We start from the raw sequence: 24,803 nt of genomic DNA, 5'->3' as shown, positions 1-24,803 counted from the left end.
TACCTGAAACTCACTTCACAGGGTGTATGAGAAAAAGATATGCACAAAAGTACACAGTTAGCTGGTGTGGCCCAAACGAATGCAGTGGCAAAGTGACCAACACTCAAGCTTGACACCATTTTAGTTTTCCTTCCATTCAGTTAGTCAATCATTCAGTGTGCTTTGTGTCCTCCAGTGACCGAGCTCTCTTGTCATTTCAGACCTTGCCACTCCCAGCTGTCTGTCTTTTCCACCAGTCATCTGACCTGCCCCTTCTCTCCACTCAACTCCATGTACTTCACTGATTAGTCCTTGCAGCATCACCCCCGCTTACCATCTCTCACTTGCCAGATTGTGTCTTTGTGTGAAGTGCAATTGCTTTCTGGCATTGTGTTGTTTTCTTTTTCTTTTCTACCTCGGCTGTGATCTGGATTTCGCTTCTGTCTGAGCACTGTGTTTAGTTTGTCTGTCATTGTCTCACACGTAAAGTTTGCTTTTTCTTTTACTAATTTGAATTTTGAATCATGTTCTTGAGCCTCCACCATTTCTGAACCTGAGAAAGTGGGAAAAACAGAATGTGTCATAAAAGCACATAAACCTTAGCATCTGGTATCGTTCTGCCTATATCAAGTACGCAAGTACCAAGTATGCAAGTACCTAATAGAACCGTTAGTTTAGCTTGAGCAGCCAAAGTGATTTGAGCTTTAAACCAGAAAATCTCCAAGTTTTGTCTTGCGAATATCAAGTCTATGTTCCCGATCGTGGCTCAAGAGTTGGGAGTTCGCCTTGTTGGTTGCCAGTTCGAGCCCCTGCTCGGACAGTCTCGGTCGTTGTGTCCTTGGGCAAGACACTTCACCCATTGCCTACTGGTAGTGGTCAGAGGGCCCGGTGGCGCCAGTGTCCGGCAGCCTCGCCTCTGTCAGTGCGCCCCAGGGTGATTGTGGCTACAATGTAGCTTGCCATCACCAGTGCGTGAATGGGTGGATGACTGGTTGTGTAAAGCGCTTTGGGGTCCTTAGGGACTAGAAAAGCGCTATACAAATACAGGCCATTTACAACACTTTTCTACAATATGAATAGCCACATCCTGGTTAGAGGTCTTCTTGTGCATAAGAGAGAAAGGATTTCAATTCTCTTTTCACATTGGGAAAGGAGCGGCGGTGAAAACTCAGTGGAGTGAAATCTGGGGAGCGAAAATAAGACAAACTGCAGCAGGCTTGGAATGTTAAATGCAATGTCAGTGCAGGCTAGTGGGTAGTGGGTAGAGGGACATTATGCTTGGGAACGGTGCAACGAAACCATGACTAGTGTGAGTACAGCCTAATCCAATCCAGGCTGCTATGTTTTAACAGCAGAGACCTGTATTACTAGCTCACCTTCACCTTGATTAAGCACATCTGTGTGTGTGTGTGTTTGTGTGGGTAGGGGATCGGAACAGTGAACATGTGCTGTGAGACTCACAAGAAGAAAACTCTGGTGTGTCCCATTTCGCTGTAGGTATGTTATGCATTAAAGTTTCAAGTGAGTCGTTGAAGAGTGACCTCTCCTTCCTTTTTTTCTGTTTCCCTGTGTGTTTGCCGCCTTCTTCTTCAGGTGCCGTGGTGTTAAAGCAGAGTTTGGTTTTCTCAAGGCTGAAGTGCTCTACCAGCCCAATCCATGGGTTGGCTTGGCGTTATTAAGTCCAGTTCAATCTGTTAATGTTGATAATCGTTTCTAACGGACATTAATAGATGTTTTACTAAGCCCAATAACTTAAATAACAAGCTTGAAATGTACCCGTCTCATTTTCCCCTTTATTGTTTTTTTTTTTCTCTGTACTGTAAATCTTCTGTCTAAGAAGAAATCTGAGGCTGCTGTTCTGAGAATGAGCTACCAACGCTTTTTCTGAATAAATCAATAAAGATCCATTTATGGAAAGCTGTGATGAAGGCAGTTTTGTCTTTAATTATATTCAACAATATAACCCATTTGACCACTTTTAAGTGATTTTTCTAACTTTAATACAGTAAAGTTAAGGTTATATACCTAATTTCTAGTAAGTGGCACAGCCCCTCCTATATTTTTATGTATGTGGCCCTCAGTGAAAAAAGTTTGGACACCCCTGCTTTAAGCCATTTAAAACATTCCAGTCAGTTAAAAGTTGGTCTCTTAGTCTGATTCTTGTGATTCAGTGTTTCTAACTTCTTTATACTTTTAATGTAAAAGAAAGGTCATTATTTTGCACTCACTAAAAGCTTGCATATTTTGCTGTATCCTATTATCTGCTGTTGCTACAACTTAGTCTCTGTGTCAGAGCCAATTTGATTTTATACATTCTTCTACAGCCTGACTTCCATCCTCACCTCCTGCTTTTCTTTATTTCTTCCCCCTTCTAGCCTCTTCTGTCCTCTTTATTGCTCTTCTTGTATCTTTTGACTGTCCTCTTCATCACCCCTACTCGGCCATCTTCACCCACTGTCTATCCTATTTAATGTCTAATCTCAGTGTTTTTTCCTTCCAACATCATCTGTCCAGTCAATTATATCTCATCCACAATCTCTAATCCTTTCTGTTGTATAGAGCATTCAGAGCATCTTTGTTTCCACCATGCCTTATCTGTTCCTCAGTTTACATCAGTCCTCCCTGACTCCATCTTTTTCACCTTCTCCCTCAGTTTGTGTTTTCCTCTCTGGCAAAAAGCCCCTTCAGCCTAATCCTGTCTGACAATTCCCAAATGAGGCTAAGACACTAGTAATAAAAAAAAATGCAGCATGCCCCTTAAAAATACCTGAAACTCACTTCAGAGGAGTGTATGAGAAAAAGATATGCACAAAAGTACACAGTTAGCTGGTGTGGCCCAAACGAATGCAGTGGCAAAGTGACCAACACTCAAGCTTGACACCATTTTAGTTTTCCTTCCATTCAGTTAGTCAATCATTCAGTGTGCTTTGTGTCCTCCAGTGACCGAGCTCTCTTGTCATTTCAGACCTTGCCACTCCCAGCTGTCTGTCTTTTCCACCAGTCTCCCCACTCAACTCCATGTACTTCACTGATTAGTCCTTGCAGCATCACCCCCGCTTACCATTTCTCACTTGCCAGATTGTGTCTTTGTGTGAAGTGCAATTGCTTTCTGGCATTGTGTTGTTTTCTTTTTCTTTTCTACCTTGGCTGTGATCTGGATTTCGCTTCTGTCTGAGCACTGTGTTTAGTTTGTCTGTCATTGTCTCACACGTAAAGTTTGTTTTTTCTTTTACTAAATTGAATTTTGAATCATGTTCTTGAATCCAACCCAGTTATTATCAGAAGCAGCATTGAACTGGACTAACGTCAGCTATCTTCTGCTGTGTAATTCACCATAGTAAAATCTGTTTATCATGCTAGGAGCAAAACTACGGTCCAAGGTTCAAAAATGTACCTGTTCCTTTGCTTTAATTTACGTCTATCTCCATTACACCATTTCATATAACACCGAATCTACTGTCACAAAACCAAAACAGAATTGTTTTAAGTGAAAACTCTTTGCCAAGTATTTGCCAATAGCAATATACTGTACCTAATTAAGGATCGAGCACCATTGACACTTTACCTTAAGTGCAGTAAAACTGTAATTGAGTGATATTTAAAAGCTGAACAAGAAACAATTTACGTCATGACTTGCAAGTGACCCTTGTTATATATATTTGTTATAAAGACAACAAACCCTACAGCCTGTTTCATTTTGGTTTGATTTGTTTGTTTTGTTGTTTGGTTTTGTGGTTCCAGCTTATACAAACTAAAATTGACTATTTGGCAGGGAGATGAGAAGAACGAGCTGGGGGAAAAAGTCCCAACAAGTCAAAATAAAATAACATTTTGAAAGGTATTTACATATTAATATAATCATTCAGTTAAGGTTAACAAAACCTTTTTTCATTTAGATTCAAATTTCATCATCACCATCCTCATCATCACCATCAGTATCATCTTTTGAAATTCTATGCAATAATAAACCCTGCTGATATACCCTGCGCATGTATATACCTGTGTATACCACACATGTATATACCTATACATGTGTTCAGTGCTTGTTTCAAAGAAACAGTCCATTCACTGACTTGTTCACTGGCTCCCAAAGGGCCTTTGTTTCCTCCGTAAGCCCTGACGCATACATCATTCTGCTGTATACTACTTAAAATCATGTGCATGCTGTACAGCAGGACTGGCTACCTAAAACACCCACTTAAGTTTAAAACCACATTTTCACTAAATTGTTTTTTGTGGTGTTACTATCTTAGAAATTATTCACAAGAACATAGACTTCATGAATAATAAAGCACAACTAAAATATTAACAAGAGAAACTTGTTAAGTGGACCAATGTACCAGTCTCCCTGTCTGACACACACACCCATACAAATCCATGCTCACAAAATTATTTAGACTACTTACTTTAGGTCCTGGGAAGGTTCTGCTCTTACATGTGACGTCTCTACAGAATGACTGAACACTACTCCTTCATTTCCTGCCGAGAGAATGAGAACGAATTACAAAAAGGAAAGCAACCACTGAACTCTTGAGTTATAAACTTAGCAGACATTTCAAATGCATGCCAGGGTGCTGAGATATTCTGTGTCAGAAACACAATTTCCTTCAAAAACAAGGTACCACTGGGTTGTCACTGTTACGAAGTATGTGTTCTTTGTGCTGACAATCAGAGTTGATTTAATGTTTAAAACACTTTAGTCACAGGCATCATATGTCTCTCTTATTAACAAAGTAATTTAAAGTATTTAATTATATCTCAACCATCTTTTTTCTCTGTTTTCAGTATTTTTCTGTTCCTACATGTTAATAACAATAATAACCATATGGCATTACTTTCCTCCAAAAACAAAATTTCCTGATGCAGAATACATTCAAGCATGCAATTGATGTGCATGCTTTTTTCTTGTAAGAAAAGTCTGGCTCTGATATAATGCAATGTTTAACCCCCCGTGTGCGGTAGCCACCTTTGCAGCTGTGAACAGATGCTCATTTTTGGCTCTTGCTGAGACCACAGACAGCATGTTGGAATATCAGCACTGCTGCGAATTTAATACTGCATGAGGCTATCTTTCCCATTGGCAGGCACACAGATAAGAAACTGCATAGTCTGAGCTGTTTGATACTGAAGCAGCATATGCCAAGTTTAATTCTAGAAGATTCAAGGAGGTCCCGTAGGTAGGATGAGAACCTACATCTCCAAAAAGCTGCAACTGAACCCTCACAGGAGCTAAACTTGGAAGTTATTGTGTACTGTTGTATTTTTCAGTTAAATCTCACTTTCTGTGGTTCATTCCAGGGAACACTGAACTATGCCTATGAACTGCCAAGTAAATGAAACAACAGGGAAAATGGCAGATAAGGGCAAACCTTGCTTTGTGTTCTCCTGTTTGACTGTCTGCCTCTACGATGTTCATAACTTAGTCAACCATGCCACAGCTTCTGGCTGATATTACTTTTCCATATTATTGCTACTCTGTCTTTTCTACTATTGTTCTGCTCTCATGAAAACTTTATGAGCTTGTTTGATGACACTTGTTCTTGAACACAACAATCCTTGAACTATTTTTAAAGCGGATAAACTGAAATCAACTTTTCATACTGGGTTTACAGTTTCAGACGCGTCAACTGAGGATAAGCTCGGTATCACTCCAAACTTGCTGCCATGGTATTGGCTTGCATTGGCTGATTCATTATCTATTTACACCTTGCTACTGCAAAGGGCAGCGATATGTGGAAATATGATCTATCTTCATTAAAAAAATACATCAATCTATAAATCTAAAATTTAAACAGTAGCACAGCATAACCCGGCAGACCTCAGTGCCTGAGCTGAATGAATGATGTGCCCATATTTGTATTCTTTTTGCTATCTACGCTCTTTTCGCTCACCTCCTTCAAACAGCAAATGGCAGCAACAGTGACCTATAAACCTCGATCTCCTCACCCTCCCCTTGTTCTTCTGCACCCTTATTCCTTCAGAGTGCCTCTAATGAACAAATTACCCAGGTTAGTGTGTGTACGTGTGCTAAGGTGTGAGTGGTTTGTATGAATTTGTGGTTTCGTAGCAATATACACTCAAAAACCTTTGGGTGTACATGTTGTATTACATACAGATTTTAAGTGTACAGGTGAACAGACACGAGCGGACTCATAATCTTCTGTCAGCTTCCATTTGATTTTCTCACTTCCAATGATTGAGAGAACACAAATGAATAAATGAGAGAGACAAATAGATGATGCAGAGTGAGAGTATTTTCCCCTCTCACTTTTTCCACTTTTTAATTTGAGCTAACTACTTTCCCCCCAGTGATGCTTACATGCCATGTCACATATTTCTCATCCATCTGCCTCTTTACCCCTTCTGTCCGTGTCATTATTTTAATTATATATATATATATATATATATATATATTTTTTTTTTTTTATTATTATTTTTTTTTACTGTATTGCACTGGCCTCTTTGTCAACTCTGCTAAAGCTGCTCTGCTTGCTGACCCGTAACTTGTTTGGCTGCACTCATCAACAGCACTCTGTTCAACTGCTTATTCTGTGTCTGTATGTGTGTATATTCCTGTAACCTTGTTACTCAACATGAATAAGTTTGATTTTGCTGTCCACTACTGAAAATAAGCATGAAAAAAAAAGAAAAGAAATAAGTCCCTTATGAATTCATGTATTCATTCAAATTGTACACTTTACATTTAGTATGTTATAGAAGGTGGGGAGAAGGTGCAGTGATGTCAATGTCTGTTTTATGCTTTTGTGTAACCCTACCTGTGACTTTGAGTTTCTCAGTACCGATGGTGATCTCTTCTTCATCTGCAGAGAACAGAACTCTCTCTCCATCAGCATTCCTCACCTCAAACCTCTGACACTGAGCCTCCACCATTTCTGAACCTGAGACAGTGGGAAAAACAGAATCATAAAAGCACATAAACCTTAGCATCTGGTATCGTTCCGCATATATCTAAAGTACCTAACAGAACCGTTAGTTTAGCTTGAGCAGCCAAAGTGATTTGAGCTTTAAACCAGAAAATCTCCAAGTTTTGTCTCGCGAAGAGCAACAGCACTTTTCTACAATATGAATAGCCACATCTCGGTTAGAGGTCTTCTTGTGCATAAGAGAGAAAGGATTTCAATTCTCTTTTCACATTGGGAAAGGAGCGGCGGTGAAAACTCAGTGGAGTGAAATCTGGGGAGCGAAAATAAGACAAACTGCAGCAGGCTTGGAATGTTAAATGCAATGTCAGTGCAGGCTAGTGGGTAGGAGGGACATTATGCTTGGGAACGGTGCAACGAAACCATGACTAGTGTGAGTACAGCCTAATCCAATCCAGGCTGCTATGTTTTAACAGGAGAGACCTGTATTACTAGCTCACCTCCACCTTGATTAAGCACATCTGTGTGTGTTTGTGTGGGTAGGGGATCGGAACAGTGAACATGTGCTGTGAGACTCACAAGAAGAAAACTCTGGTGTGTCCCATTTCGCTGTAGGTATGTTATGCATTAAAGTTTCAAGTGAGTTGTTGAAGAGTGACCTCTCCTTCCTTTTTTTCTGTTTCCCTGTGTGTTTGCCGCCTTCTTCTTCAGGTGCCGTGGTGTTAAAGCAGAGTTTGGTTTTCTCAAGGCTGAAGTGCTCTGCCAGCCCAATCCATGGGTTGGCTTGGAAAGGATTTCCATGAAGTGACATTTCAAATCTGTAAACACTTTATTCCCCTCTGTAGTTTACTGAGACACTAACAGTGTCTAAGACTGTACAGCGTACCAAAATAATGACGACGCTATTCACCTGAGAGCATAGTCAGATTCATTACACTAATTTCATGCACAAAAACTTATAGCTAAAATCAGGACTAAAGTTAAACACTTCTTATTTCTCTTCATCTTCAGTATAGAAGTTATATGAAATGTGAGTCGAGACATACATGTGACTCTTTGCTCAGTCTAGCTTCAGTTTACCGTCTTAATAACTACCTCTCCTATTTTACCAGTGTCCAAAATGTGTGTACCCATGCACGATTTTCTGTATAGACGCACATATTCTCCACTCTTATTTATCCTTTTAGGACCCAGCTGTGAAGTGGCATGCATGTTTCCATTTATATAGACTTTGAATCATTTAAAAGCATTTACTCATCAATGTGCTGACTTGATGTAATGTAACAAAGAAGTTGGGCTGCATATACTATGCTGCCCGGATAAAGATGATTTCTAATCTTGGACCTTAGTGGTAACCAGAGATGGGCATCCGATCCAATTACTTTTTTCAAGTAACGAGTAAAGTAAGGGATTACTATTGCAAAAACGGTAATTAGATTACCGTTACTTTCCCGTAGGAACGCTGCGTTACTGCGTTACTAAAACCGTGATTTTCTTGCGAGAATGTCTCATGACAGTGACGTAAGCGAGTGCGACGTGTGTGACAACAGCTGTGTGCAGATCAACAATGGATCATATATCGAGTGCGGGAGAGAGTATGAGCGTGCAGCGTTTAAAGCGTGGACGTACTGACCTTATTTTGAGTTTGATTCCATAAAAAGTGACAAAAACATTAGTGTCCGTTGTGCGTGGGAAGAAAACTTCTTTTTACAGAGAAAAAAACCCCTAAACTTCCAAACAAGCACCGAGTGCGCTAGGACATAATGGGAAACTCACAGAGAAACTGCCATATCCTTCCACTGACCGCTGCGACACACCTGCACCAGGATAACCCTCCGCCTACCCTACTCCTGCTTTACAGGTGAAAATAGAGCAAAAGGACCGCTAGTCTTTGACTTTATTTATTTTCTGCTGTGTTTTACTTGCATCTGAAAGAGTGAGTGTAAACACAATATATATATATATATATATATATATATATATATATATATATATATATATATATATATATATATATATATAATGTGCTGGAATGTGCAGAAAATAGGTTTAAATGTTAAACTAATTTCTTCCAGTCAGAGAATGGTGCATATAATTAAAATTTTGCTTCATGCATAAAGTTAAAAGATTAAAACTAACAAAACAAGTTTTAAAAAGAGACTTTTCCATTTGATTACATTTTGTATGATGGATTATGTAGAAAAAGTAGAATTGGGCTGAAAGATCTATCGCTTTATCGCCTATTCAGGTTGTAAATCATGTTTTTAAAAAGTAACTAAGTAACTAAGTAATTAATTACTTTTGAAAATAAGTAATCAGTAAAGTAACGGGATTACTTTTTTGGGGAAGTAATCAGTAATTAATTACTGATTACTTTTTTCAAGTAACTTGACCAACACTGGTGGTAACTAGGGATGGGTACCGGTATCCGGTGTCATGATGGCACCGGTTCTGACATAAACAGTAGTAACCAGACCGAAAAGCAGCGCACATGTCAGTGCTTTATTTCGGTGCTTTTTTTTTCCTGAGATGTCATACACTTTGAATTCTAGCCAATCATTTTACGTTTCCGAGGATAGTAGGCGGGTCCAGGTATGTACGTTCTTTTAGAGCAGAGCTACAGATTAAAAGTGCCCGAGGCAAAGCGGTCAAAAGTCTGGCTGTACTTCACAATAAAATATGCAAACTCAGCAACCTGCAACAAGTGCTTTAAGCTGATACTGTCAAAGGAAGTAACACCTCAAATCCGATGAAACACCTGGCGACGCACTGCGTTTTTTTTAAAAGCCGAAAAATGCGCCGTATTTGATAGCTTGCTGCGAGACCTCACACCAAGCGCATCTACTGCGGGAGTGGTGCCTGTTATCGGACCCGGAGTTAGGAACATCCCCCAAGAACCCAAAGAGGAGAGTCCTGGCCCCTAGCCCTGCCAGTGTAGCAGAAATGATGACGGATGATGATGGCAGCAGCAGCCGTTCTTCTCTGCGTGAGTAGCTTAATGTTGTTCGTGTGTAATTTACGTTGAGTAGGCTAACCACGTTATTACATTAATGCATGTAAGGTGAACTAGCAAACACCATCATAGCTACATGCGGCTGTCTTCTTGTTTGATGGCAGGTACTCCCTTCACCCTGGCCAAAAAGGCTAAAATGACCAAAGAAAAAGTGGAAAACAGTTAAACATGAGAGGTTTTTGGACAAAGTTTGTGTTTTTTCCATTGTTTAAGCACTGCTTCCAGCCAAGAGTGATACCATATATGCCCTATAGCTGCAGAAAAGGATAACATTGTTATCTTTTTACAAAAAAAACAGCTGAACATGAGAGGTTTTTGGACCAATTTTGTGTTCTCCATTCTTTAAGCACCGGTTTGAACACCGTTTAAGCACCGGCACCGTTTCAAAAGTACCGGTTTGGCACCGGTATCGGATAAAACCTAAACGATACCCATCCCTAGTGGTAACATTTCACAATTTTAAAAAAAGGCGGTGTTCCTAATAATGAGGAAACAACAGCATAAATAAATAAAAGCTACTTAAAAAGTTGATTAAGTAGTGGCTTTTTAATAGAAATGTAAAACGTATACAATTAAGTGCTAGGTAATTATTCAGGTGATTTTGTGATTTGGCCTGTGATTGGATGGCTTTCCATCCTTGCTGAATCTATAAAGAGGTCTCTCTCCATTTCATTCTATCCCTTTTCTTCACTGTCTAGGCTTCCCGGCTATTTTGTGTCAATTAGAAAGTCAGAGTGCCTTGTCAGTCATAATCAAACGTTATTAGCACCTATCAATCTGGGATTAAGCTCTATTTCTCATCTCATTCTGACTGCCTTTATCCTGTCCAGCTCTATCTCCTTAAACCCTCTCACTCCTCCAGTGACTGTGTGAAAAAGCAATTGAGATTTGTGTTGTCAAAAGCTCACGCTAAAGTGAGGTGTGTATGAGTGTGTTACAAATATATGCAAAGACGTAGCAGATAGAAGGGAAGTTGGCAGTTAGAGGTGGGAGACGTATGCTGAGAGAGGAATCAAAGGAAGAAAAAGGAGGGTTTACGTTTGAGACGGAAAGATGAATAGAAAATGAAGCTAGTTTAAATTGGAGATGTGCTGTGCTAGTTGCTGTCTCAGGCATCTAGCTAGTTCTCTTTGGCTCTTCAGCTCTTGCTCTATAATACATCTTGTAGTGCAGATTTCCAGTATGGGCGCAGGTCAGCATATTTCCAGAGATTTGTGTTTTATTCACAGAAATTGCTCTTCTTGTCTTCTCAGTAGGGGTGAATAAAGGATTCTAAAATTGCAGGAGATGGGAAAGTTTATTGATGGTGAGAACTTGGCCAAACTTAGTGAAAAGGAAATAAAAGGAACCTGCTGATGCTCCTGACAGACTTTAGTAGTGCAGTGGCACCAGCAAAGACAATACCAAGGTATAATTGAAGTTACATAAAGTCTATTTACAGGTGAAAACAGCAATTGACAAATAGCCAGTGTTACAGTTTCATTCAAGATCTTTAAAAGGCAGTTTGCATGGAAGAGGAAATTCAGGAAATTGGACTTTGCATTAAAACTGTGGTTGTGATAAACTGCTGTATATATATGACTGCATCAAAGTACAAAACATTTTCGGACAGTGTTGAGATGACAGGATTGCAGAGTTTGCCGGGGGAGTTGTGTTTAAGTGAAACAATAAATGCACCCAATGACATTAATGCTCACTTCAAAACTAATAGGAAAAGGAAAAAAAATATGTATAGTCAACTTAAAGCTCTGAGGCAACAACATGATGAGACAAAGTAACCAGAGGTTATTCAATTCAAATGATCGCTTAGAGGACTGACAGAGATTGGCAGCTATAGCTTGCAGAAACACCTCTCCTGAGTTGATGTGTTTTATGCAAATGAAAAGTGATGTGGTGTAGCTAAATAATATGGCAGATGTATTGTGTGTTCAGGGTAACTTTTTTCTGCTGCAAAATATAGTGATTATGGCTTTAATAGATGTGACAGTCGATAACACTAGACTGCGAAATGAAAGAAATGTAGTCACTTTTAAAATGCATTGTTAGTGGCTGTTAGGACTAACATAAAAAGCATAAAAAAAAACCACAGTATGCATCTCCTTCATTTCTAATAATTTCTAAACACTTTGAAATGACACAAGCGTTTTGCATTAACCTGCTAGGCTATTACCCAATGGTGTTATTTTAGGTTCCTTTCATGTTGTGCTTGTTTTTTCAAACATGTCTCTAAGCCTTTGGGTAACACACAGAATTATCAAGTGAAGAAATATTTAGTTACAAACAACCTAGGGAGTACTTTTATAACTAGCTGATATTTGTTCATCTTGTTAGTGATCCCCAGTTAGAAAATGTTAAATCTGTGTAAATGAAGTGCATTTGAACAATTAATTTGCTCCTGCAAATGTCTCTCCCACTGATAACACTAAAGTAATTCTGCTGTCACCAATAACAGCACGACTCCTCGTTAGGCAGACATATTAATTGATGCACTGATTTAAATAATCACTTCCTGACAGGATCTCCTCTGTTGTCACAAGTGCCTCCCTCAGCAGGATCCTTCAGCAATAATAATGCTTTAAGAATACCTCACTGATGAAAAGAGGTGCTACAGATAAAATAATGGGGAAAAAAGCAGCAGCGCGTGTGTGATGAGTGTGCTCCTGAGTCATATCTGACTTGTGGAAAGACATTAATGTTAAGAAGCATGGTGAATGATTACGCCACAGACTGCTGTGCGTTACCTATACAGCAGCAAATAGGAGACAGGAAGGAATAGCAAGGGGATAATTAAGATAGTTCTGTTATTCTATTATTTATGTTATTATGATTTTGGTCAACCTACTCCCACAGACATGAAAAAAAAAACCTTAAGGCGCCAGAGGCTACTAGATGGTTTAAGTCTGAAACTGATGTGAATCATATGCTATGACCTTTGCAGTCAACATCTCTTAACCCAACCAGGAATTACCTACCAGGAATATGACTCCGCTGCACTATAGCTCATTCTTATTGTCACATAGATATTTCCAATTTTTTTTTCACTATAACTGTCAGTTCAGTGTTCTGTCTTTGAAGTCCCGATTGGTGTTTAAAAAAAAAAATAATTTAATAAATGTTCCACGTAGTAAAATTTTGAGTTCCCAATTTGTATTCAGCTATTAATGAATGGGGCACATTAAAGAGGTGCCTGTGTAACTTTTTTACTACTGCACATAATAGCATTGAGGCCATAATAAAGTTATATGGATTTGCTCTCCTGGATTTTTAATTCAAGCCTTTAAATTAGAGCTTCTAGCAATGAAGTGATATGGCGCAAGAAGAAACTGTAAAAGGCCCGAGGCATAGGTACAAAGAAGAGTATGGCGTAGCCAAGCAAACACTGCATGCATGGTTAATTTTCCCAAGCAGGTCAAGATGAATGTTTAATTAAAATCCCTTTTAATGTACTTTTTCATCATGCCATCCTTCCTCCACACCTTTTTTTACTTTACAGTCCTTCACTGATATTATTCACAATGTAGAATGACTTGAGTCAGATAAGCAGCTTTCTTCCTATAGTCCAGGCCATACTGATTTGACTTTGTGACTATGTAAATACCAATGACATTTTCAGCCAAGAAATCCATCTAAACTTAGATTGTTTTTGTCCTATGGCTTTATAGAGAAAGGTGACAATGGTTAAATCTCTACAGTTTTCCTAAGGTCAAGAGTCTGTGAGTAAAAATAAGGTTATATGAGACAAAGTTATATAACTCATACTCAAATGTCTTTTTACTGCTTAAATGTGAAGCAGTGAAATGCAATGAAACATGCTGGTCGGTATTCTCTTCGTCCGCATGGCTACTTGTTGCTTTCTGTTCCATTTGCCCGAACTGAACTTGGTAAAAGAGCTTTTGTCCATTTAGCACCCTCGGCTTGGAACAAACTGCAGAAGGAATGGAAAATGACTGAATTCATTTCATTAAGTGCTTTTAAATCTAAACTACGAATCCTTGAGGCCAAGTCCATAACATGCAACTGTTTCAATTAGATTGATTCTCATTTTAACTGACTTTTTTATTTTTATTTGAATTTTATTGGATTTTATTTTATTTTATTTGTATTATTTTACTTATTGTTCCATGTGTGTTGTTGCTGCCTGTGTTTGAGTAATTTCTGTAACTGTGAGACACTTGCTGCTGCCTATCTTGGCCAGGTCTCCCTTGAAAAAGAGGTTTTTAATCTCAATGGGATCTTCCTGGTTAAATAAAGGTTAATAAAAAATAATAATAATGTGGGCTTTGGTTTTGATATTTCTCTGCTCACTTTCAATGCCTGGCTGGTTCTAGCTAATGGCTATATCACTTTTCACCTTTTACGAATCGGAGTACAGCCTAGGAGCTTCAGGCAGGTCCTGTTCTAAAGCTACACAGGCTAGACTAAAAGGTTAGAGGAATTTCAGGCATTTTCAGGCATTTTCAGGCATTAGCGGGAAGATCTACTAAAACTGAGGCCACGCTACTTGGCCCAGAAAGATTTGTCCAGTAACATAAGGTACAAGACAAGGGCATTATTGTTGTACCTCCCACACACCTCCTTTATTTAATTGAAATTCAACCATTAAATGTCTATGTGCATATCTAATTATTTATTAACAGGCATCCAAATAATAGAGTGACACAAACAGACAAGGAAAAAAACAGAAAAACAAAAAATAAAAACCACCGCTATATCTATTACATCTGACACAAAAGTTTAGTTGTAGACACCAAAGAACATGTCAAATTATTCTTCTATCTATAGCAATGAATAGAAATGTATATGAAAAGCATTCATAGCGTTTTCCTTTATCACATTGTGTCATGTTACAACCTAACAAAGTGAAAAAGGTTTGCTTGAAATTCTTGCAAAATTATTAAAATTGAAAAACAAAAGCACAACACATAGATGAGTAGCTGTTGCCATGCCACTCAAAACTGAGCTCAAGTGCATGCTATTTCCACTGATCTTCTGTCAGATGCTTCCACAACTTCATTGGAGTCCACTTGAGGAAAATTAATTTAATGTGATTCGACATGATTTGGTCACAAGGTCACATAGTTGACATGTGTCAACTATGGGCATGTCAGAGCACAAATCAAGTCATGAAGTCCGAGGAATTGTCTGTAGAACTCTGATATAGGACCATAGTGAGGCACATATTGTGAGAAGGATCCATAAAAATGTCTACAGCATTCAAGGTCAGAAAGACCTAGTGGTCAGTAAATGGAAAAAGTTTGGAGCCACTAGGACTCATCCTAGAACTGGGGCCCATAGTCAGAGAAGTGACCAAGTACCCAATGGTTATTGGTTACTCTGACAGACCTCCAGCGCTTGCTCTGTGGACAGAGGAGAACCATTTCTGCAGCACTTCAGCAATCAGGCCTCATCAATCAGTGGCCAGACAGAACCCAGTCCTGAGTAAAGGCATATGAGAGCCCACCTAGAATTCGACACCTGAAAAACTCTCAAACCATGAATAAAATTCTCTGATCTGATTAAAGACTGGACTCTTTGGCCTGAATGCCAAGTGTTATGTCTGGATGAAACCAGGCACAGCTCATCACCTGGCCATTATAATTTCCTAGTGTGCAGAATGGTGGTGGCAGCATCATGCTGTGAGGATGGTTTTCAACAGCAGGAACTAGGAGACTAGTCAGGGTCGAGGGAAAGATGAATGCAGCAATATACAGAGAGAACACTGACGATAGCCTGTTCCCGAGTACTCTGGTCCTCAGACTGGGGTGAAGGTTCGTCTTCCAACAGGACAATGACCCTGAGCACAGAGCAAAGATAACAAAAGAGTTTCTTTGAGAAGACTCTGTGAATGCCCTTGAGTGGCCCAGCAGAAGCTCAGACTTAAACCTGATTGAACAACTCTGGAAACATCTGAAAATGACTGTGTATCAGCGTCCCCTATCCAACCTGATGGAGCTTGATATGTTCTGCAACGAAGAATGGGAAAAACAGCTATGCAAATATTGTAGCATCAGACTCAAAAAGACTTTAAGCTGTAATTCCTGCCAAAGGTGCTTCAACAAAGAGCAAAAACTGACTGCGAATACTTATTAATCTTTTAATGTATTAAAAATTTAAACATTTTTTATACATTTGCAAGAACCTTAAGCACTTTTTTATTATGGGGTATTGTGTGCAGAATTTTGAGGTGAAAAATGAATTTCATCCATTTTGGAATCAGGCTGTAACATGATAAAATGTGGAACAAGTGAAGCTTTGTGAATAGTTTCCGGCTACACTGTATGTCAGGCAAATAAGTTTGACAGAATTTCACTCATTAACAGTTCTAATTAGTTATTCAGACATGGTACAACTTATCAGTGGATTAAGATGAGCATTCTGTTGAGTGAGTCAGGCTGATATGCTTGTCAGCTCCCCTCCTGTCTGGAATGTCAAATTTAATGAATATTCAAAAGCCCAGTGGGTCCTTTTGTGAGTATTGCGAAGGGAACTGCTCCTATGGGGTAATTTTGCATTCTGCATTAAGCAACACACGATCCATGTCTTAAAATATTTAGTCAAATCTTGAGCCAAATGTTTCTTTGTTTTCGAACGGGATGTGGGAAGGACTGGTTGATTGATTGTTTCATACTGATTAAGTGATAGGGTGCATTTAGCTCCATACTTGCAGGTGAAACTACATTGCTCCCACCAAGAAAATATGTTTCTACTCATCACTTCTTGCCATCTGTTAACTTAAAACATAGGCTTTAACTTTTTAATGATAGCAATAACAAATAAAAGCTCTTGAAAAGAAAATCTTCAATATTACTGCATCTTACCGAGTTACTGAAAAACATCTTGCACTACTAAAGTACTTGTTGCATTAAAGCCATTTATAAATGCTGGTACTTGTCATGCTTCTCTCTGGGACCCATTTTATACACTAGCGATCACTTGATGAACCGTACTCTAGAACCTTCATAGTGTCTTTGTTGCCATTTTTTGTCATTTAAGTCCTATCAGCTTCAATGTTACTGCTCTTCAGCTGTGAATCACATTGAACAGGCTTTATCAACATTTTCTCTTTCAGTGAATGACACTTCAAAATGCTAGTATACAGCTACTTTTTATTCCCATAATATACAGAATGACAGTTGACCTTACTTTTATCTGACAATTTTGCTGCTATGAGTGACATCTGCAATTGTTAAGTGAAGTTATGCTTGGACATATGAGCTAGGATTTGCCAAAAAAGTCCTAAGACACACATGACACTGTTGTGGATTATTATTATTACCCATGTGTTACGCGCTCCATGTCACGTATACTTGAGTATCAGTAAAACGGAAAGAAAATTGACTTGGTTGTGACAAAGTAGCCAAATACTTACGGCTTAAGGGCTATGATTTAGCTACGCATGATGGCTACAATATGGCCACTAGTTGTTGACTTGTTGACATGTTGTCAACCAGTCATTTCAACAAATTTCACAATATGATTTATTGCAAGAAGTAAATATTTCAGAGACACACACTACATATTTTCTTTGAAATATTTAAAAAATGCTTCTAATCTAATTAAAGTATAGAAAATAATATATAAATAAATGAATAAATATTTGATTAATGAGCAATTTAAAAATATTAACTGATCTTTCATGCTTGCTAATGACCATTTTTTGTTTTTAAATATTAACTATCCATAGAGCAAATATGAATGAACATATAAGCTATCAGGAATTTTTCTTTTAGGTTTTTCCTGTTTCATAATTTAAATATGTTATTTTCATTAAATTGGTGACAACTATGCACAAAAAACCAGTCTGGGGATAAAACAGCTTCCTGTCTGACAGACGCCAAGTGGTCAGACTGGGCAGCATCACCTCATCCCCCATCACACTGAACACTGGTGCTCCAAAGGGGTGTGTACTGAGCCCTCTCCTGTACTCACTCTACACCTATGACTGCACAGCCACTAACAACTCCAACATCATTGTGAAGTTTGCGGATGACACTACAGTGGTGGGTCTTATCACCAACGGTGATGAGACGGCTTACAGGGAGGAGGTCAGCACCCTGACCCACTGGTGTCAAGACAACCATCTCACCCTCAACGTCGCAAAGACAAAGGAGTTGATAGTGGACTTCCGGAGGTGCAGAGAAGTACACACCCCCATCACCATCAACGGCGCTGCTGTGGAGAGAGTGAGCAGCTTCCACTTTCTTGGTGTACATCTGGCGGAGGATCTTACGTGGTCAGTACACATAAACAAAACAGTGAAGAAGGCGCAGCAGCGCCTCTTCTTTCTCAGGAGACTGAAAAGATTTGGCATGAGCTTCCGCATCCTCAGGACCTTCTATCGCTGTGCCATTGAGAGCATCCTCACTGGATGTGCTGTACCAGTGTACCTGCACATGTGATGTGACAATAAAAGTGATTTGATTTGATTTGAAACATACAGAAAACGTTTTTTATTTTGACTGCCAGTACAGAAACTTTGCTCTTCTTGCCTTTTCAGTGGCAAAGCTTTAGATGACCTTCTTATTAAAGTCAGGCATGTCTCTGACGAGTTTCTACTCCATGGGGAGCACAGCCAGAGCATTAAGACGATCCTGTGTCATGGTGTTTCTCGTGAAAGTCTTGATCCTTTTCAAAAGCAGAAAAGTACCTCTTGGATTCAGTTATTGTCAGGAGTGTGGTGAGGAGAATCTTGAGAAAACTGAATGTGTCTGTGAAAGTGCTCTGTAGGCTGTTCTTGATGAAAAAAACCCCACTGATACCAGGCACAGCAGCACTATGTTTTGAAAGCAGCTCTTCATGCTCAATGCAGAAGAACCGTTCCATGGCATGCTTCAGGATTGCATCACACGCCTATCAAAAATACATCACAAGATTAAATATGCATTAAATCTTTTTAGATGGAAGAAATTCTACCTGAACACATGCCCATGTCCATGTGAAGTATATGAGTCATAATGTTTAAGCACTATTATTCACACACTTTACAGTATGTTTACTTTTTAGTTGTTTTGTTTTTAACTTAATTCAATATTGGTCATTAATGAATCATTGTCTACATAGTCCTTTTATTACATTAATAATTTTTTCCTATTATATATTATGATATATTTTATACAGAATATATATCCGATGTATGAAGATGACAAAATAATCTTACTAATAATAATAATTGATGATTTAAAATCTGCATCACAACTCTAAAGCCAGCCTCTGCTGTTCTACTAGTCCCAACAAATAACGTAAATTTAAGTTGTTATCATTATTCATTCTTGTTTATTTTATATAATATTTCTAAGTAACATCAAATTTTTCACTTGGATGCTTGTGTTGTGTATGTTCTGAATTACAAAATTGATCCTGAATCTTCCATCCATCTTCTACTGCTTATCCAATGCTTCAATTCAATTCAATTTTATTTATATAGCGCCAAATCACAACAAAAGTCGCCTCAAGGCGCTTCATAGATACAGAGAAAAACCCAACAATCATATGACCCCCTATGAGCAAGCACTTTGGCGACAGTGGGAAGGAAAAACTCCCTTTTAACAGGAAGAAACCTCCAGCAGAACCAGGCTCAGGGAGGGGCGGCCATCTGCTGCGACCAGTTGGGGTGAGAGAAGGAAGACAGGATAAAAGACATGCTGTGGAAGAGAGACAGAGATTAATAACAGATATGATTCAATACAGAGAGGTCTATTAACACATAGAGAGCGAGAGAGGTGACTGGAAAGGAAAAACTCAATGCATCATGGGAATCCCCCGGCAGCCTACATCTATTGCAGCATAACTAAGGGAGGATTCAGGGTCACCTGGTCCAGCCCTAACTATATGCTTTAGCAAAAAGGAAAGTTTTAAGCCTAATCTTAAAAGTAGAGATAGTGTCTGTCTCCCGAATCCAAACTGGAAGCTGGTTCCACAGAAGAGGGACCTGAAAACTGAAGGCTCTCCCTCCCATTCTACTTTTAAATACTCTAGGAACAACAAGTAGGCCTGCAGAGCGGGAGCGAAGTGCTCTAATATGGTGATATGGTACTACAAGGTCATTAAGATAAGATGGGGCCTGATTATTTAAGACCTTGTATGTGAGGAGCAGGATTTTGAATTCAATTCTGGATTTAACAGGAAGCCAATGAAGGGAAGCCAAAACAGGAGAAATATGCTCTCTCTTTCTAGTCCCTGTCAGTACTCTTGCTGCAGCATTTTGGATTAGCTGAAGGCTTTTCAGTGAGTTTTTTGGACATCCTGATAATAATGAATTGCAGTAGTCCAGCCTGGAAGTAATAAATGCATGAACTAGTTTTTCAGCGTCACTCTGAGACAGGATATTTCTAATTTTAGAGATGTTGCGCAAATGGAAGAACGCAGTCTTACATATTTGTTTAATATGCGCGTTGAAGGACATATCCTGGTCAAAAATGACTCCAAGGTTCCTCACAGTGTTACTGGAGGCCAAGGTAATGCCATCCAGAGTAAGAATCTGGTTAGATACCATATTTCTAAGCTTTTCAGCGCCGAGTACAATGACCTCAGTTTTATCTGAGTTAAGAAGCTTCAAAGAATATAGATATTAATAGGCTGAATAGTTTCAGTGGTCAAATAGGTCCATTGGTCTTTATTGTCCCCAATGGGAAATTAATTTGCAGTATGTCCACACATCAAACAACAAACACACACACACACACAAAAAATTGTAGTATATCATATGTTGCATGATCTTGAAGAAGAATGACAGGAAAAAGTCAAATTCTCATGTTCAAGGATCCTCACAAAGCTTCCAGCCTTTCAGAAAACCAAGGTTATGAAAAGGTTATAAAAATGTGTTTTTTGCTTGCGAGTTACGATGAATTGGGCAAGCCAACAACTTTATCATGTTTTATAAGAGACAGTAGCTTTCGTTCAATATTATAATATAGTATTTACTTTAGAGCTTTGGTTTTGAGTTTTTGTGGGGCTCATAAATTGCTCCTGTAATCAACATGCTGTCCAACAGCTCAATCTAGAGTTTCAATGACTGAGGGTTGGGTCTTGTAGAAGTAGGGTTCTTGTTTGCTATTGTTATGTGGTTAATGTATTCTCTTTTTAGTTTATCTGAGGCTCAGGGGTGATAAAATAATTCACCTTTTAGTATAAAATTTAAGCACTGATTGGCTAGGTTTGGATTTCTCTAGACCCCAGTGCTGAATTTCGGCTAGTCTGAGAAGACATACACTATATTACTAAAAGTATTTAGTCCCCTACCCAAAACATTGATTTAAGGTGTTCAAGTTACAGGTGTATAAGATAAACCACCAAGGCATGCAGTCTGCTTGCATTTGCGAAATAATGGGTCACTCTCGGGGTCTCATTGGATTCCAACATAGTGCCGTGATAGGATGCTACCTGTGCAACAAATACAGTCGTGAAATTTCCTTGATACTAAATATTCCACAGTCAGGATAGCCCCATCCTGTTCCAACATGACTGACCCCCAGTGCACAAAGTACAGTCCATGAAGACATGGATAAGCAAGTCTGGTGTGAACTCAACCCGACAGAACACCTTTAAGATGAATTAGAGCAGTAACTTCGAGACAGGCCTTCTCCCCCGGGTCTGCCTGCACAAATGCACTTCTGAAAGAATGGTCAAAGCTTCCCATAAACACACTCCTAAACATTGTGGCCTTCCACAAGAGTTGAAGTTGTCACAGATTCAAAGGGTGGGCTGACAGCATATTAAGCCTTTTGGATTAAGAATGGGATGTCCCTCACAGCCGAATACTTTCGGCCATATATGTTAGATAACATAAGCCTACCTGCAAATTACTTGAAACCCAATATAGCAGCTAGTGAGAAGACAAAATGTACCTTGCTTGCTTGTTCTCTGTCACTAGCAACATACTGACTAGAGCACTATTAGGTTTTGTTTTGCAGTCCTTGTGTGTTTCAGTATGTATTATGCCAGTAGTTTAGTAGTGATTAGTGGGCTCCATTCCTAAAGAAATGTGATTCATTTTGTCTTTTGTGGAAGGCCTGTTGTTCTTCCCATTTGATGTTTGTTATATGTAAGAAACGTCATAAGGAATGAGGAATGTAAATGGACTACTCTCCCGGAGTACTGAAAGCACTGTATACAACATGCCACATTCACACCCGTTCTTCCAAGACTCTAAACTGAGTGCTTTTCTAACGACATTCACACTCCGATGGACGCATCGGAGAGCAACTTCCATGGACACTATCCATGTATCTTTCCTTTATTACCTCAAGTTAGACTGCAAAAATGATCGTTTCCTAATAGCTACTTTCACATTAGGGTAGTGTTGCAAATTTTAATGCATAAGCAGGCTTTGGTTAACATACACAAAAATAAAGAAATAAGTAAAAATAAAAATGTTTCTTTTGACTTGAAAGTCAACCACAATAATTTTGAGATATACAAAGTAAACTGTGACAGTGTTTGTGGAGTGAGAGAATAAAAGTGGCAGAGCAGGGGGGAAATAGAAAGCAGCTGCATTATTTTGGCCCTTTGAAAGTAAACAGCATGCAACATGACCATGATGCAACAGCAGGAAACAAGAGGGTCACCATATCATTTGAAGTGTTTCTACCAAAGACAAAGACGGGCCCTCTGGTGCGCCAAAGCTCAGCTTAAATCTCTTCGAGGTATTTTTTCGATGTTTTGTAACAAACAGACACTGATAAATCTGGAAAGAAAACATACAGAGGGTACTAGGGAGAATGGGAGGAACTGCACTGCAAAGCAGTTTTTAATTCAACTTCTGAATTTGCTACAGGTGGGAGGATGAGATTCATGCACGGAGGGACACAAATTATTTATTTAGAGTTGATTATAGTCATTAATATAGTAAGAGAGGAGAGAAAGCGACAGAGGGAGAGATAAATGAGTGCCATTTGTTATCTACATTAATCAACACGATCTCTGGTGTCAAGGCTGTGGGATGGAGGGAAAATGAAGTGGTAGAAGTGCTGATGAAAAGACATGCAAAGGTTGTGCCACACAGCTATACATATTTCTTTATAATTTAAAGCTTCAAACACAACCAAACAGCTACTGCCAGGCTTAACACAATTAGTGATGTTAGTAGCTTGGGGCAGGCTATGCGTGAAAACAGAACTTATTATTCAGTAAACAAAATATATAGAGTATATATTCCTCTACACTTTATATTCAGCAAAAGATCAACTGAGGATTTATGTTTAAGGTAAATGTGATGTAATCAGTTCTTGTATTTTAAAAAAAATCCATGATTTTACTCTTTTCCTTGTCTTGGTTGGGTGCTACTCTCTTTAAAAAATGTGATGTTTACCGTAAAAGCATCACACTGAGCAGTGCATGTCTTTACACGGCCTGCTTTTGAAGACTTATGTGTAACTTAAATATAATCTATAAAGTATGTGTTCATGACTTAGGCATCAAACACATATCAAGGTAAATATAGCATGAATGTGAAGTTGATATATGACTCTCATGGTCACAGACAGATTCACATTGACACAGCTAGTGTAAAGAATTTCAATCTGACGGCTAATCCAATGTAAACAGAGCTAAGATTTTACAATGAAGTGTGGGCCCTTGATTTGTTTTGGGTTTTTTTTGCAAACTAAAAGTTTTATTGATATTATATTTCACACACCAGCTAAAATTAGAACAATTAATTTTAAGCAAGATGATGGCATATTTACTTATTAAACACATATTAATGCCATAGTTCCTAAACACCAGCTCTCTTAGAAATGATTTTATACAGATGGAAAATGGTGTGCTAAGAAAAAGTGAATAAAGAAATATTATATAGCTTATAAAATATAACACATATAAAGTTTTAATTATTTCCCAAAGAGACACTTTTTCATCTGGTTCATGCCACCAAGCAGCTTTTTGTGGATATTTTATTGTCCACAAATAACAAATGTGTATTGTTTATAGCTCCATCCACTGCATAAACAATAAAATAATCTTGTAGCTTTTATAATGTTCTCTTCAAGGCATAGTTTACCAGGGAAAATATTCTCCAGTACCCATAATGTTGAAGCTACACAACATGGACAAAATAAAAAAATGTGTGCCATATAATATAATGCATCCCAATAAAACAACACTATACGCTATTACATGAGACAATTTTTCTCTCTCTCTTTTTCTAAGAGTCTTAGAGTTGTGACTATATGCCCGTCGGGCAGTTAGTCAGATGCGAGTCTGGGTTTTGTAGAAATCTTTTTATTTTTTGAAATGTCTACCATACCCGAGTAAACAAACCCACAAAGTATGTCATTTAGCCATGGATACAATCTATATTGTAATAATCACCACTCCTAAATAAAACTGAAAACATGACAGGCATTATAAGTTTTTTCATTTAGCGCAAATATTTATGTGGGTCTTGACTGCTGCATATGTGGATAACAGTTTAAATTGTTTTGATTACTAACTGGCTTTATTAAATCCCAAAATTGTCACTAACTTATTATAATAAAAAAATCATAAGCTATTCAAGATGTCTTTATTGAAATTGGAAAATATTATTAAATCCTGCAGTGCTGGAAGCAAGGAGAGAACGCTGATCTTTATAATACAACATAGCTGTTATTTTATTATTGTGTCCAACCACCAACAGCATGAAGGCCATAATTCAGTGGTGCAGAAGAATGACTTCGTATGGTCCATTAAATCCATTCCTCGGGGCATGCCTACACATATGAGCAAGTTACGAAAACAATATTTGCCATATTGAAACCCAAACTGTATGCAGACAATTACACTTTGTGCAATTAAAGTGCAATCAAAAGGATAAATGACAACAATGCCAGTAAATCCATGCCTTTATTGAGTCCTTGATGGTCCCTTAAGTGTATTACAGTTTGTTAATGTGCTGCTCTATGTATTTTTAATTGCCTCATTATAGCCATTGATTTGATCTTCGAGCTGCAGCA

The 24,803-nt window shown here is 38.5% G+C and overlaps 1 protein-coding gene across 1 annotated transcript in view; it reads right to left on the bottom strand.

The window, feature by feature from the left end:
- LOC102784717 (zeta-sarcoglycan) overlaps nt 1–24,803 on the bottom strand; it is a 365,649-nt gene that overhangs the window by 68,671 nt on the left and 272,175 nt on the right. Inside the window, exons 5-6 of the mRNA XM_006790836.2 lie at nt 6,756–6,878; nt 4,386–4,458 (exon numbers count right to left, since the gene is read on the bottom strand). Coding sequence (XP_006790899.2) covers nt 4,386–4,458; nt 6,756–6,878 — 196 coding nt within the window. The remainder of the gene's footprint in view (nt 1–4,385; nt 4,459–6,755; nt 6,879–24,803) is intronic.

This window comes from Neolamprologus brichardi, chromosome 6 (assembly GCF_056152115.1).
Source record: "Neolamprologus brichardi isolate AB-2024 chromosome 6, ASM5615211v1, whole genome shotgun sequence".
NCBI lineage: Eukaryota > Metazoa > Chordata > Actinopteri > Cichliformes > Cichlidae > Neolamprologus > Neolamprologus brichardi.
This window is presented reverse-complemented; position numbering and strand designations above follow the sequence as displayed.